The 14,580-nt window shown below is 42.4% G+C and overlaps 1 protein-coding gene across 1 annotated transcript in view; it reads left to right on the top strand.

Annotated features, from left to right (window-relative positions):
* The window catches only part of LOC126092733 (uncharacterized), a 179,117-nt gene that overhangs the window by 44,088 nt on the left and 120,449 nt on the right, over window positions 1-14,580 (top strand). The window contains exon 4 of the mRNA XM_049908459.1: window positions 8,230-8,332. Coding sequence (XP_049764416.1) covers window positions 8,230-8,332 — 103 coding nt within the window. The remainder of the gene's footprint in view (window positions 1-8,229; window positions 8,333-14,580) is intronic.

Here is a 14,580-nt window from a genome sequence, read left to right as displayed (position 1 = left end):
TTGCGTGTTTGTACCAGTAACACATAAGACATACATTAGATTGCTCCGAAATAAAAAACGTTTTAACACATACACAAAATAAAGGTATGTACGCCGGCCGGGGTGGTCGAGCGGTTCTAGGCGCTACAGTCTGGAACCGCACGACCGCTACGGTCGCAGGTTCGAATCCTGCTCGGGCATGGATGTGTGTGATGTCCTTAGGTTAGTTAGGTTTAATTAGTTCTAAGTTCTAGGGGACTGATGACCTTAGAAGTTAAGTCCCATAGTGCTCAGAGCCATTTGAACCATTTGAAGGTATGTACATAAACAAATTATTAATTATTTGATCCGTGGCTTTGTAGAAGACCCGTTTTCCTTATCTTTTAGCCTTGCACATCTGTTTATTGTCCTTTCTCCAGTACATCTTTCATTTATTGATTTAAATTATCGTCTATCATTCATGCCTGTAGTATATTTCCCAGGCAAGTCTTACGTTAATGTCCACTACATGTATCTTATGAGTGTTCTTGTAGGGATAAGTTTCCAAATTGGCACCACACAGTTTTCGTTAGTAATGGTTACACACCCAGCATTCCACAGCAACAATCACGTACAGCGCGGATACAGTGGCTGTTTACTGACCTTGCATGCGCTTGCTTACATAAAACAATCCGTCCAACTCATCTAGAGTCGAGGCCTCCCATTGGATCATATATGTGAATATATCTGACTACAAACTTGAATAAAGTGAGTGAGAAATCACAATTTATTTATTTTTGCACTAGAGTTTCCATCAACTTCAGTACTTGCTGGCGTCACTTGCAGGAGTGTCTTAACTGTTCACTTTGCAAAGTTTAAATACGAGCACTTCTACATTGAGTTTTTAGCACCACAATCTTGACATAGTAGGGCGGCCATCTTCTGCCACCTCAACCAACTGAATGTTGGATTCTGAGTGTGCCAGTTAGTTTCGCAGTTCAGTTTTGCACTTGATTATTGCCCTGGTGAGTACTATTTACATTAAATGACCAATATTTCCTAAATTAGGGTTCAGTTGATTATGGTGACTGTTATGCCACTGATTTTTCCCCCTAACAAAGTGTCTGTGATTGTACCTCCTGTCATGTCTTCTTCTTTTATTTCACTTTGGCAGGTTTTGATGTTCTTGCACTTTGTTTTTTGTTAGATGTCCTACGGGATGTGTTACACAAGTGTCATGGTAATCGTTTTTTCTAACTTGATTGCTGAAATGGTTATCCAGCGGAGTGGACTGGCCCAGCGCCACTGACATTATTTGTTTTAGAATCCTCATGAATCAAGTCAGTCAAATCCAATATGGATATGAAAAGCTCTTCGTTTGTTTCAGGAACATGTACTAATTTTTCTTTGACACCTAGTGATAGTTTAGCTTTAAGGATCCACAGCACATCCCAGTGTCATGTTTTGTTCAAATACTTTTCGAAGTTTGTATGTAAACTACCCTGTCGGCTGTCTACCTCTACACCTACGTGATTACTCTGCTATTCACAATGAAGTGCCTGGCAGAGGGTTCAATGAACCACCTTCAAGCTGTCTCTCTACCCTTCCACTCTCGAAAGCGTGAGGGAAAAACGAGCACTTCAGTTTTTCTGTACGAGCCCTAATTTCTCTTATTTTATTGTGATGATTATTTCTCCCTGTGTAGGTAGGTGCCAACAGAGCGTTTTCGCAATCGGAGGAAAAAACTGGTGATTGAAATTTCATGAGAAGATCCTGTCGCAACGAAAAATGCCTTTGTTTTACTGACTGCCACTCCAATTCACGTATCATATCTGTGGCACTATCTCTCCTATTTCGCGATAATACAAAATGAGCTGCTCTTCTTTGTACTTTTTCGATGTCATCCGTCAGTGCCACCTGATGCGGATCCCACACCGTGCATCAATACACCAGAATAGGGCGGTCATGCGTGGTATAAGCAGTCTCTGTAGTAGGCCTTTTGCATCTTCTAAGTGTTCTGTCAGTGAATCGCTGTCTTTGGTTTGGTCTACCCACAACATTATTATGTGATCGTTCCAATTTAGGTTATTCGTAATTGTAATCCCTAAGCATTTAGTTGAATTTACGGCCTTAAGATTTGTGTGACTTATCGCGTAATCGAAATTTAGGGGATTTCTTGTAGTATTCATGTGAATAACTTCACACTTTTCTTTATTCAGGGTCAATTGCCACTTTTCGCACCATATAGATATCTTATCTAAATCATTTAGCAATTCGTTTTGGTCATCTGATGACTTTACAAGACTAAATGACAGCATCATCTGCAAACAATCTAAGACGGCTACTCAGATTGTCTCCTATGTTGTTAATATAGACCAGGAACAATAGAGTGACTAACACTTCGCCGGGGAACGGAGGGTATTACTTCTGTTTTACTCGATGATTTTCCGTCTATTATTACGAACTGTGACCTTTCTGACAGGAAATCACGAATCCAGTCGCACAACTCAGGCGATATTCCATAGGCACGCAGTTTGGTTAGAAGACGCATCTGAGGAACGGTGTCGAAAGCCTCGTGGAAATCCAAAAATATTAAATTAGTTTGACATCTCCTGTCGGTAGCATTCATTACTTCATGAGTATAAAGAGCAAGTTGTGTTTCGCAAGAACGATATTTTCTGGCTGTGGAAGGACTCTGGATTAAAAACCTTTTCCCTGAGACCAGTACTTTGATAATAAACCCTTTTCAAATGGCTTGCATGACTGGCAACACTCAGCATTTTTTGATGCCCATAGTACTGCTTCACCCTGTATATATGCTTGAGTGAATTTTTTTTTTTTTTTTTTTTTTTTTTTTTTGCAAATCAGTCCATGTTTTGGGTAAAACTCCTTTAAACGATTTTATAAAAACGACTGGGTGTTTAATAAGGGATCGTGCATCACGCACTATTTCCCTAACAGCAGACAGCATCCCTCTCATGTCATTTATTTGTGCAGCAACATTGTTACTTAACTAGGGTGGTCCCTACTCAGTTCAGTTTTAGTTTGAGGAATTCAGATGTAATCTTGTTCCAGTGATACTCCAGTGCTAGGCTGTTACATTATAACTTTTAACTCCGAATCCACCTTTTCATTAACCTATGCATCTTTCTCAGATATCAATTTCATACATGCACCAGAAAAATTCCCCGTCTGTACATCAGTCTGTTCTTTCAATTTTACCTCTTGTTCAGCAGCTAAGCTATCTACGAGGGTGAGTCAAATGAAAACCTTGAATTTGTAATAACAAATCGAAATTTCGAGTCGCTATCCTGTAAGTTGTTAAGCGTGCTACAAACAGATTGCACAGAATGGCCTGTAGGTGGCAGCATAGTGCAGATGCACACATACCGTCGCAGTGTCAGTAGAAAGATGGCCGCCCCACTTGCGAATTGCACTAGGGAAGAACAGCGATCTGTTATTCAGTTTTTGCCTACTGAAGGCGTGAAACCTATTGAAATTCATCGACGAATGAAAGTTCAGTACGGTGATGCATGTTGGTCACAGCAGCAAGTCTACGAATGGAGTAGGAAGTTCGCAAATGGTGTGACTTCAGTGGAAGATGCTCCTAGTCCAGGTCAGGCACAACGAGTTGTGACTCCACAGAACATTGCAGCAGTTGAAGCCATAGTGAAAGAAAACCGCCGAGTGACACTGAATGACACTGCAGCATGTTTACAGATTATCCATGTGTCAGCACATCACATTGTACATGATGTGCTCCAGTTTCACAAAGTGTCTGCAAGATGGGTGCCACGGCAGCTGACTCCTGAAATGAGAGAACGACGTGTTGATGCTTGTGAAGAACATCTTGGGCGCTTTGAACGAGAAGGTGATGGCTTCCGTTACTGGGGACGAAACCTGGGTTCACTTCCACCAACCGAAAACAACAATCACAGACCTGAAGTTTGAGTGTCTTCCTCATCCACCATACTCACTAGACCTTCCCCCAAGTGATTTCCATATATTTGGACCACCCAAAGACACAATGGGAGGAAAGAAGTTCCGTTCTGATGAATAGGTACGCCACGCGGTGCGTGAGTGGTTGCACGGACTACCAAAATAATGTTTGTTCTAAAGGAATTTATGCACTATGTAAGCGCTCGAGGACCTGCATTGAGCGTGGGGGAGATTATGTTGAAAAGGGATACAGCTTTGTACCACTTCTGCACAATAAATAATATTTAAAAAAATATTTAAGGTTTTCATTTGACCCACCCTCGTACTTCCTCAATTACCTTCTGAACAGTTTCATTTACGATGGATTATACTGATCGTATTGAATCCATTTGATTTGATATTTTTATGGTATCAGGAATGTCCTTGTAAGCACCTTTTAATTGCGAGATTTCTAATCTTAGGATATCCTTGAGAGTGGAACAGGAAAGGAAACGACTGTTAGTGGTACAGGGTGCCCTGTGACAGACACCGTGCGGTGGCTTGCAGGATATACACCCTATATGTATTTAGATCCTGAGTGCACTGAAAGGCATCCTGTTCAGACTGAAAGGCGTCTTGCTTTGTTGATACAGGATTGAAATTTGTATTCACCATTGGTACATAGCTCCACGAATTGGTCTACTATGTGGCTAGTTTGTGGAATGAACTCCATACCTTCAGCTTGCGATTCTATCTCGCCGGTTGAGGGTTGTACATTATCAATTGCCGGATCAGCAAGCTCACTGCCATGGGTATGAAATTTATTATCACTGTTTTCTATAAATTCCATATTTATAATTTTACCAGTTTTTAGGATGCCACAAATGGCTGCAGTTATTTTAGTTAACTTCGCATTTCCGTTTTAAATAGCAATCTACAAGTAATATTGGCCCAAAGTGTGAACCTTTAACAATAAATTATCGATCTAAAGAAACAGCGGAACACTTCAGAATGTCCTTTAAGATAGTAGTACTACTCGGTATTGCCTGCACTGTGCACGAAGTCAACCATTTTGTTGACACTAATTTGATGAATAATATAAGTAATTAATAAAATTTGAACAACTAGATCTAAGATAGATTGTGGACCGTGAACTGCCTATCCAAGTGGGACAATTTTTGCAACACACATGGGTACATGGATAAACAATGATATCCTTGCCTTGTGTGTGGCGGCGTACTTCCGATCGTTGGCGATATAACCTAATATAAAAATTTTGTTTAGACTGTTTATGAATTTCCATCTTCCTTTTTCATAATTATTGCTCATTTACTTCGTTTCTCCACATCAGCTTGCCTCATTGACCTCGTACATGAAACATGAAAAGAAAAATACAAATTCTATTTACGTATTGACAGAATTCGTAAGTACAGGAAACTGAAAAAATTTGGAATGGCTTCCAGTAACCATAAATGCTGATAATTTTTACTTCAAATGAAATTGTACTCTGTGACTTTAACTGAGTTTCTGAAAATTAGGTAGGCCTACAGTCAAAAAGGTCATTGTTAGCTAACGGCGTGCTTGGTGACGAATTACCGTGTAAGTAGTTAATGTTCATGCAGAAGTTATTTTGTGATAGCATAATCGGACTGCGAATTAAGATAGTTTCGACTTTTTATAATGACAGTGTGCTTAATGCGCTGATTGTTGGGTCACCAAACAAGCCACTTCCAAATTCATTAAACGACAAGAAATTAACTGCATGATTTAATGAAAGCAGGAGAACTGAAAGATTTGTTGTTTTTCAGATGAAAGATAGGGTTGAAATTCAATATTCCAATTGTTACTGACAAAACAATACATCTAGTGCCACTTCCATTGTGTCATGTCAATACGAGAACAAGTAGAAAAGGGGATCTTGTGTCGTATATTTTACAGGGAGGCCAATTATAAGACAGCAAAAATTGGTGTAAAATCAATGGGCAGGAAGACCCGCTACCGTGTGATCACGTGATCACTGGAAGCAGTTCCGCCCATTCAATGCATGGCAATATGCGAGCTGCGCCATTTAAAGTGGAACGACCATATAAAACTAACCATAGGAAGATATTTATTGCAAGAAACCTCAGGAAGTGTGCTCCACGTATGAAGCTGGTATGTTACAAAACCCTCATTCGACAGATGTTTCAGTATTCGTTGTCAGCCTGGGACACTTGCCAGATAGGACTGACGGAGCAAATAGAGAGGATCCAGAGAAGAGTTGCGCGTTTCGTTTCTGCTTCGTTTAGTAGGCGCGAAAGCACTTCGGAGATTCTCGTTAGACTCCCGTGGCAGATACTGCGAAACAGGAGCTGTGTAGCATCGTGTGGCTGGTTTATTGTTAAAATTCCGAGAGCCTACGTTCCTAGGAGAGTCGAAAATTTTAGTTTTTATGGGCCAAAGACAACATATTCCTAGAAATAAATGTAAAAAGTTCAGTCCCCCAGTCCGACGATAGTTTTTGGGAAGCTTTCCCTCGGCCCTCAGGTGAACGCCAAACCTGGAAATACTCTCCCAAATATGTCCATCTGGTATTCCCTGGGGCTCTTTACCAGCCGGAGCTCTACAGCATCACACCCTGGTCTCACGAATTAGAAACGAATGATGTAAGACAACAAATCGCGACTGGCACAGGAAATTGGGGAGCGTGACTGTGGCGCACGAAGTAGCCCCCGCGAAGTACGACAAAGTGGCTTGCGGAGTGCGGATGTAGACTTAAGATCGAAGAGAGAAAAAAGACGGAAAATTAACATTCAACGTCCCGCCGATGAAGAAGTGATTACAGACGGAGCCCAGGATTGGGTAAGGGCAGGCTGGGAACAGAAACGAGCGCCCTTTTCAGAGGGACCAACGCTGAACTTGCCCTAAGCAATTTAGGGAAATCACGGAAAACGTGATTGTGGACGTCCGCCGAATGGGGATAAGAGTCCCCGTTCTTCCGGTACGTTGACCACTGCTGCAGCTCGCCTCGTCGTAGAGTGGTGGACTCGTTGGTCCTCTCTCTTGCGTCTCTACAAATATGGGTGTTTCATCAAGCTTCAATAATGAAGAGCTCTAAAACCAAGTGGAAACTAGAAATCGGTTTATCAATAAAAGGAATAAACCTCCTTAATGGGGCTGCGAGCATTGTGGATATTTTGTGAATAAAGCTTTCTACACCCCTTAATATATGACTTTATTTATAACGTCGTTTCGGCTACTGCCATCATCAGATAAAAACTTAGACCTCGTAAAACATCGTTCACTGTTAGTATCGATAAAACAATGACCAACTGATGCACTGACACCAGACGTTGTTTTACAAGTTCTAAGTTTTATCTGATGACATCAGTAGCCGAAACGACATTACACGTATAGATAGAGTAATTGTCGGCCGGCCGCGGTGACCGAGCGGTTCTAGGCGCTACAGTCTGGGAACGCGCGACCGCTGTGGTCGCAGGTTCGAATCCTGCCTCGGGCGTGGATGTGTGTGATGTCCTTAGGTTAGTTAGGTTTAAGTAGTTCTAAGTTCTAGGGGACTGATTACCTTAGAAGTTAAGTCCCATAGTGCTCAGAGCCATTTGAACCAAAGTAATTGCCAACATACCTCAAAGGGTGCACATCAGAATGTAATTCAGTTCAGCGAAGACTAACAGTCTGTCTCTGAAGAAACAGATTTCTGCAGTGACATTTTTACTCGGGCAGCGAATGCTACTGCATACACACAAGCAGATTGGTTCAAATGGCTATAAGCACTATGGAACTTAACTTCTGAGGTCATCAGTCCCCTAGAACTTAGAACTACTTAAACCTAACTAACCTAAGGACATTACACACATCCATGCCCGAGGCAGGATTCGAACCTGCGACCGTAGCGGTCGCGCGGTTCCAGACTGTAGCGCCTAGAGCCGCTCGGCCACGCCGGCAGGCGCACAAGCAGAAACAATGCCTTTACTTACTGGCTTGACCGTGTACTTAGGATGTTTACAATTATGTCTCATTTATTTGAGTAGGAGAGAAATAGTTTTCAGGATTAATTGGAAACAAAGTCCATTTCATGGTCATCTCTTTACCCTTTGTCCTTCGCTCTTTTTTAGTAACACAGATTTCGTTTGTATCCAGCTCCTCCCTACTCATACATTACTATATAATGCTCAGAGATCTTAAGTTTTGTGTTATACTATACTATACAATGAATCCTTCTTTTAGTATCTTCACTAAGATGAATGCGCTGTATAGGTACTTAAGAAACGTTTTCCGAGGTAATAGCAACATTACCGATTTTCATTAAAATTCTAATTAAAATAACCTAATAATGTTTTATTACTGTTGTAGGTTACAGAAGAAGAGATAGCACAGTACATGGGCGAGGGAGATGTGGACCACCCTCTGAGGGTACTCAGCCAGGAAAACATGACTGTTGTCTCCACATTCGCTGGTGAGTGCTGCAACGAACGACGGACAGTGGACTTCAGCATTCTAAAATCTCTCTCTCTCTCTCTCTCTCTCTCTCTCTCTCTCTGTGTGTGTGTGTGTGTGTGTGTGTGTGTGCGCGCGCGCGTGCGTATTTGGTCTGTAATTCATATTCTCTCGTACGATTATTTTCCGTTCCTGTACTTTGTGAACGTTCCTTCTTGGTTTTGTCAGCCGCAGCGCAAATGAAATGCATCGATCAGTGTCAAACTTGGAAATGTCAGCTCGTCTCGTCATTTTTCTTGTGGAGAATTAACAGGGCGCCAGTTTGCAGGATTTAAAGGTTCCACAAAACCTTTCAACCACTGGACGAATCAATTACTCACTCACATTGACTTAGGCCGTACATTTACAGCTTGCTGAGCACTCAACTACGCTCCTTGACATATTTTTGTTCCTAAACCTGATAGGTCTTTTTTTTACCTATCTCACACTACAATTGAAAATAAAAGATTAATCACCTGCATTTGGGTAGAAACGTCAACCTAGTCTTCGGTTCGTTACTTCTGCAACACACTGATTAGCATAGACTGCCTGCATGTTGGTTCACACATACTGTGTGCACTTTGGTTAAGTCTCCGGCAACCGTTTTTATTTACACCTCAAAAACGTTACTTGTATATACCTATGAAGATTAGCACTTGTTACTAAATGACAGTTTTTATTGATTTCTGTGTGCTGTTTCGTAGCATGTCATGTAAACTTGCTTCTAGTTCAGTGTTACAGTAATCTAAGCCATTTCAGAGTAGGAACCTCCGTTTAATGCATAATTGGTTGCAGTTCTCATAATGTGTCTTCAGATGTTGGGCATTGTGACAATTTTCATTGCACTGTTGACAACAGTTTTCGGGTAACTGTTGGCGTTAATTTGAATTTTAATGTGATACATCTAATTGCATATAGCACCACCTGAAGGCAACAGACTTATTTAAGCCTTCCCCACTAAACAGCACTAGTCTATGGTACAAGTGTACAAGGTACAAGAGAACTGATGAGAGACAGTATTAGGGGAGCAAACTGTTTTCTGAGATAATCTGCTAGTGCGGATTGCTTACATTCAGGGGCAATGTTGGTTGATTTATGACCCCTTCCGCACCACTTAACATATTGTTCTATTAACTGATTTACACCCCCTGGGAGTCTGGAACCGCACGATCGCTACGGTCGCAGGTTCGAATCCTGCCTCGGGCATGGATGTGTGTGATGTCTTTAGGTTAGTTAGGTTTAAGTAGTTTTAAGTTCTAGGGGACCGATGATCTCAGCTGTTAAGTCCCATAGTACTCAGAGCCAGCCACACCTCCTGGGAGCTGATTTATGACCACCTGGGGATAATCTGTCCGTCTGAGAAACTACCTCACCCCTCTCCCTCCACCCTCCTCACCACACCTCTGCAAAATCCCTTTGCCGAATCGATACAAGCAAACTTTTGATATCAAATTAATTTACTAATTAAACCTATAAATTAATTACCCCCTCTCTCCCACCCCTCATTCCCTCTACCCAATATGGAAATTGGTGGGAAAATGACTCAGCCGGTGCTGGAGAGGAAGTATCTCACGACAGAAAAATCAAATCAATGTCAAGTACTTATCAAATGATATACTGTTCATTAACGAAATTCAGTTTGCAGGGGTTGGAATTCTCTCTTATTTGGTGGGAAAAGCTCATCGTTCTCTGCTGTATTTGGAACATGCAGGTGTTGCCACATACATGGAAAAGAAGTAATAAAATCGATCGCCGTTTTTCCTATTGCCCAAGAAATACCGTGACGAAACAGACGTCTACACAACTCATCACATTTAATTACACTGTCACAGATCGTGCTAAACATACCTGGTGAAAAAATCTCGCGAACACGTTGCTGACTGCCGGGTCAATCGCACCATACCACACTGCACACACCCACCAGACAGGGGCCAGCGCAGCTGTGGGACCACGCTAATCCTCCGCAATCAAAGCATCAGGTAGAGGCATCACTTTGAAGTTTGATACCAGATTCACATGCTGCCTCTCTCTCCGTCTCCCTCCCTCTCTCCCTCTCTCTGTCTCAAGTGATTGCTTCCTGTTTGTGTGAACCAACATATGGAAACACTCACAGACCAAGACGTTCACCCCATTCCTCCTCGCTTCCATGCCCCTCCCCTACTCGCTAGCCCCTCATGCAGACTGTAGTCGGTGCATCCCTTTATTCTCACTCTTCCACTGCTATGGAAACCTCTGGCGGATGTTACATTCAACAAGAAGAAGGTAGCGTCTGTCATGTGCCACACAAACACCACCTTCGTCCTGAACAAAGTGGCGAATACCTGGTAAGCCCCTAGCTGGGGATGTTTTAGAAATATTCTCTCATTCTATCAGATTGATTGACTAATTAATAAAATGAATAGCCTTTGTGTGTGGGCAGTTTTTGCTTGCAACCTGTTGGTGGATGCTATGATGGGTGTATTTGGTGGGATTAAACCCCGCAACTGCGTGGTTTCCAAACCCTACTGGATTTTTTTCCCTTGCCTCCTATTGGTGAATACTGGTACAGTTAGGTCTTAGGTCATTTACTAAGAAGTCAATTACGTTGGAGGGAGCTGAAAATTTCGAATTTCGGGCCATTGCTTGCTATGACTTTAAACAATGTACGGACGGGTTAAATTGGTATGTGTGAAACAAGCGGGAATTCGATGTTGCGATTGGGTTTTTAAAGCACTATAAATCCCTAAGTTGACTCTCTCAGCTACACCATGACGAAGAAGGAGGAGGAAGGGTCTACTACATGATAAGATAGTAAGAACAATTAATACCATTACCACCTCTCTGCTGGAAGAGTTTACTGAACTGTATTGAGAAGCAGTAAACACCACACGCTTAAACCACGTTCCATGCCATAGTAGTAGTACTAGTTGCCACGCTTGGATGTCACACGTCGCTGAAATACTCGTACAACCCGTTCACTCGTGTCTCGATATCCACACGCACCGCCTCCAGGCCAGAGGGTCGCGCAGCGCTAGTTGCCGCCGTGCATGCGCGTCTCAGCGATCGCACCTGGTCAGCAGACGGACTCAGCCCGCTGGAGAGGATGGCCTGGACATGAGGCCATGGAAGATTTCAGTGGGAGGAATTCGACACTTGATAGTGACCCATATTGAATAACTCAGTTTTACACAGAGAATACATGCAACACATGCAATCATGGAGGCAGCCCAACACAAGCTGAGTATTAGTTCGCTGTTAACCTACATAGGGAGCACCTCGAGGGCGGCCGGCGAGACTTGTCCCCTCTACTGCAGGCGAGAACTGACTAGCCAGCCAACCGGAACTTTTTTTGTACTCACCACTCGCGGCAGCCTTAAACCGGAAATGTCAATTCATTCCCGTAACTGGCTACATCTGCCACATATTCCGCACATATATTTAGCAGTGTGATTATACTTAAATATTAGGGCTGCAGCTCTAATCTGGTGACTTTCAGCAATGAGCGAAGTAAAAGAAACACCTCCTCCGCATGGCAGTGCCTCTAGAAATATCAGTGGCCCACATAAATCTATATCCTTCTTAGGACTGACATAAATTTCCAAGTAAAATCTTTTATACTCATTATGGCTATTGATGCGTTGAAATCGCAGTTTTCCATGTCAAATCCATATCTCCCTTTCGACTGGACATAATTATTTACTTTGTACATGGGAGAACACTAACCACAGTAACCTTACATCCCAGCACGTACTCATACTTTATAAGCCTGCTGATCACAGCGAATCCATCGCACATCCCCTACTAGGTATAATACTTCTCCAGTAACTGTATGCTGGTGCCACCAAATAACACTGAGCGCAAATCCCAGGATGGACAGACATGCTCCATTAGTTTTTCTTGCGGGTGATACCAGTGTGATTTAGGAGGAGAGACGTAATCGTCCTAAAAGCGACACAATGACTATGTTACTGTCACCCTGCATAGAAAGTGGTCTTGGTTCTATAGGTACCTACATATATCACTAATAATATCCATGTTAATAACTATACACACTTTATAAATCGAGGCATGGTATTGCCTCCAAATGAAGTGGTCTTCCACACAAATACCGCGACGTTGAATATAGACAGTGATAGAAAGGTTGTGGAACAGACCAAAAGTGCAGGTGCACGTCGCCAGTGGTGTAACCTCGTAATAAAATCACCTTTCTCACCGAATCTGGAAAGTCATTCAGCTATGGAACGTGGTATTAAACCAATACAGCCAACTCCCTCATGCCGCTACTAATTTTTCTCGCGCTAATGAAGAGTATTTCTAACGCATTCTATCTCGTGCCATGTAGACATTGTAACAGAGGTTCTGCGAAATATCCATGGGATTGATTGTTGACTGAGAATGAAGACATACAGTAGATGATGTGCTATGTGAGGAATCACTTAAAAAATGCAACGCTAGATTGAAGCAGCAAGAAATGTGGCTTTTGAGGTCTATACTGTTATGCTTTGTGGTAAAAATTCTGTCTGCAATTTGGAATCAAGCCTCTCCATTCAGTCACACACTTGCGTTGGATCCTATGGAGATGTCTTTTATTGATAACAGCAACCGTTAAATCTTATTTGTGGCTCTCTCACATCTTAAAACGAGTCACCTTTCTCGAAACTGTCTGCTAAAGACATCATATAGCAAAATTCTAGTGTGGTTTTAGACAGTCTCCTTGTGTCTTGTAACTGTTTCTCAGTCCTTGCCCTACCCTCCCTGCAGCTTTGTTCATCAGACGATTTCAATTTAAATCGGAACTGAGCAGAAGTCGGAGAGCACTATATCTGCCTCCTACATCCCTTGGAGAAAAATGGTGAGCTGAGTTAATGCGACAGGATTGTGTTTCGACCACTCAGTGGAAATGAGAACATGTCATCATAGCTGCACCAACTATGTACAAGCAGCGTCAAACGAAGCTTTCTCCTGCCACTTGATGTGGTAGAAGGGACAGTACAAGCAGTTACAGTGATGTCTCTTATCGGGAAAATTAGGGAGAGTTCACACAGTAAGAGAACTGGAAGAAAGACAAGGATTTTTCTATTGCAGTGTAGTGCATTTCCAAACTACATACAGGTACTGCAATCCAAAGGACATCTGTGTCTCTCAGGGTGAATTCATGTCTGTCACCCAAACATTCTCTCCCTCCTCGTTATTTTGTACCATCCAACAGAGAAAAACTACGAACTACAAAAACTTTGCTAATGTCACTGAATAGAAACTCGACAAGATATTACTGTGTCACTCTCTTCTGATATATCGAAAACAAACACCATCTCTACGCTGACATCGAGTGTATGTGGCGTTACTGTTAAATATACAGGTATTGGTCCATTGTAGCAGGTGTCCAGCGATCAAAGTCACTTGCATATATCAGTGTATAGTACTGTCGCCCGTCCGCAGCTCGTGGTCGTGCGGTAGCGTTCTCGCTTCCCGCGCCCGGGTTCCCGGGTTCGATTCCCGCCGGGGTCAGGGATTTTCTCTGCCTCGTGATGACTGGGTGTTGTGTGCTGTCCTTAGGTTAGTTAGGTTTAAGTAGTTCTAAGTTCTAGGGGACTGATGACCATAGATGTTAAGTCCCATAGTGCTCAGAGCCAGCCAGTACTGTCGCCCATACTGTAGTAGGGCCATATCCCACAGACTGTCAATCACAAAAGAGGTTCCCGTGTTGTTCTTTCATTACCAGTTTGATATAATGTTTTTGTTTTTCCACTGTAACACATCCAAGCAGTGTATGACTATAGCTTTGTCAACCACCATACATTTTGTCTTTCCACCATGACTTCGAGGTCTGTGCCAGGTGCTAAACTGACATTAACATGTTTTGATCCATTGTCTCTCATAGAAAGCTGGACATCACATGGTATAAACTATATTGTTCCCACAACACACAGTACTGTTGAAATATACGACAAAGCAGTGTTTCGTATTTACAACAATGTAGAGAACATTGTGAAGTATGGAAACTGGAAGAGTTTGCCACTTTGTGGGTTGTTTCCAAACAGCTATCGTAAGGTGGTGATCTCTACATTTAATCTCATCTTCCACAGTTATGGACTAGCAGATCTCTCAGTGTTCCGTTTTTCAAAGAGACTCTGAGCACTGATTCATGACATTGGTGGTGCATATTGCACCCTGGTAGATGATCGCTGTTTCGGTATCCTAGATGGTAGTCACCCTGACCTCCAAATCTTTGGACACTGTGACCTTCGT

The sequence above is a fragment of the Schistocerca cancellata genome, chromosome 7 (assembly GCF_023864275.1).
Source record: "Schistocerca cancellata isolate TAMUIC-IGC-003103 chromosome 7, iqSchCanc2.1, whole genome shotgun sequence".
NCBI classification, from domain to species: Eukaryota; Metazoa; Arthropoda; class Insecta; order Orthoptera; family Acrididae; genus Schistocerca; species Schistocerca cancellata.
Note: the sequence above shows the minus strand (reverse complement) of the source record. Positions and strands in the feature narration are given on the sequence as shown.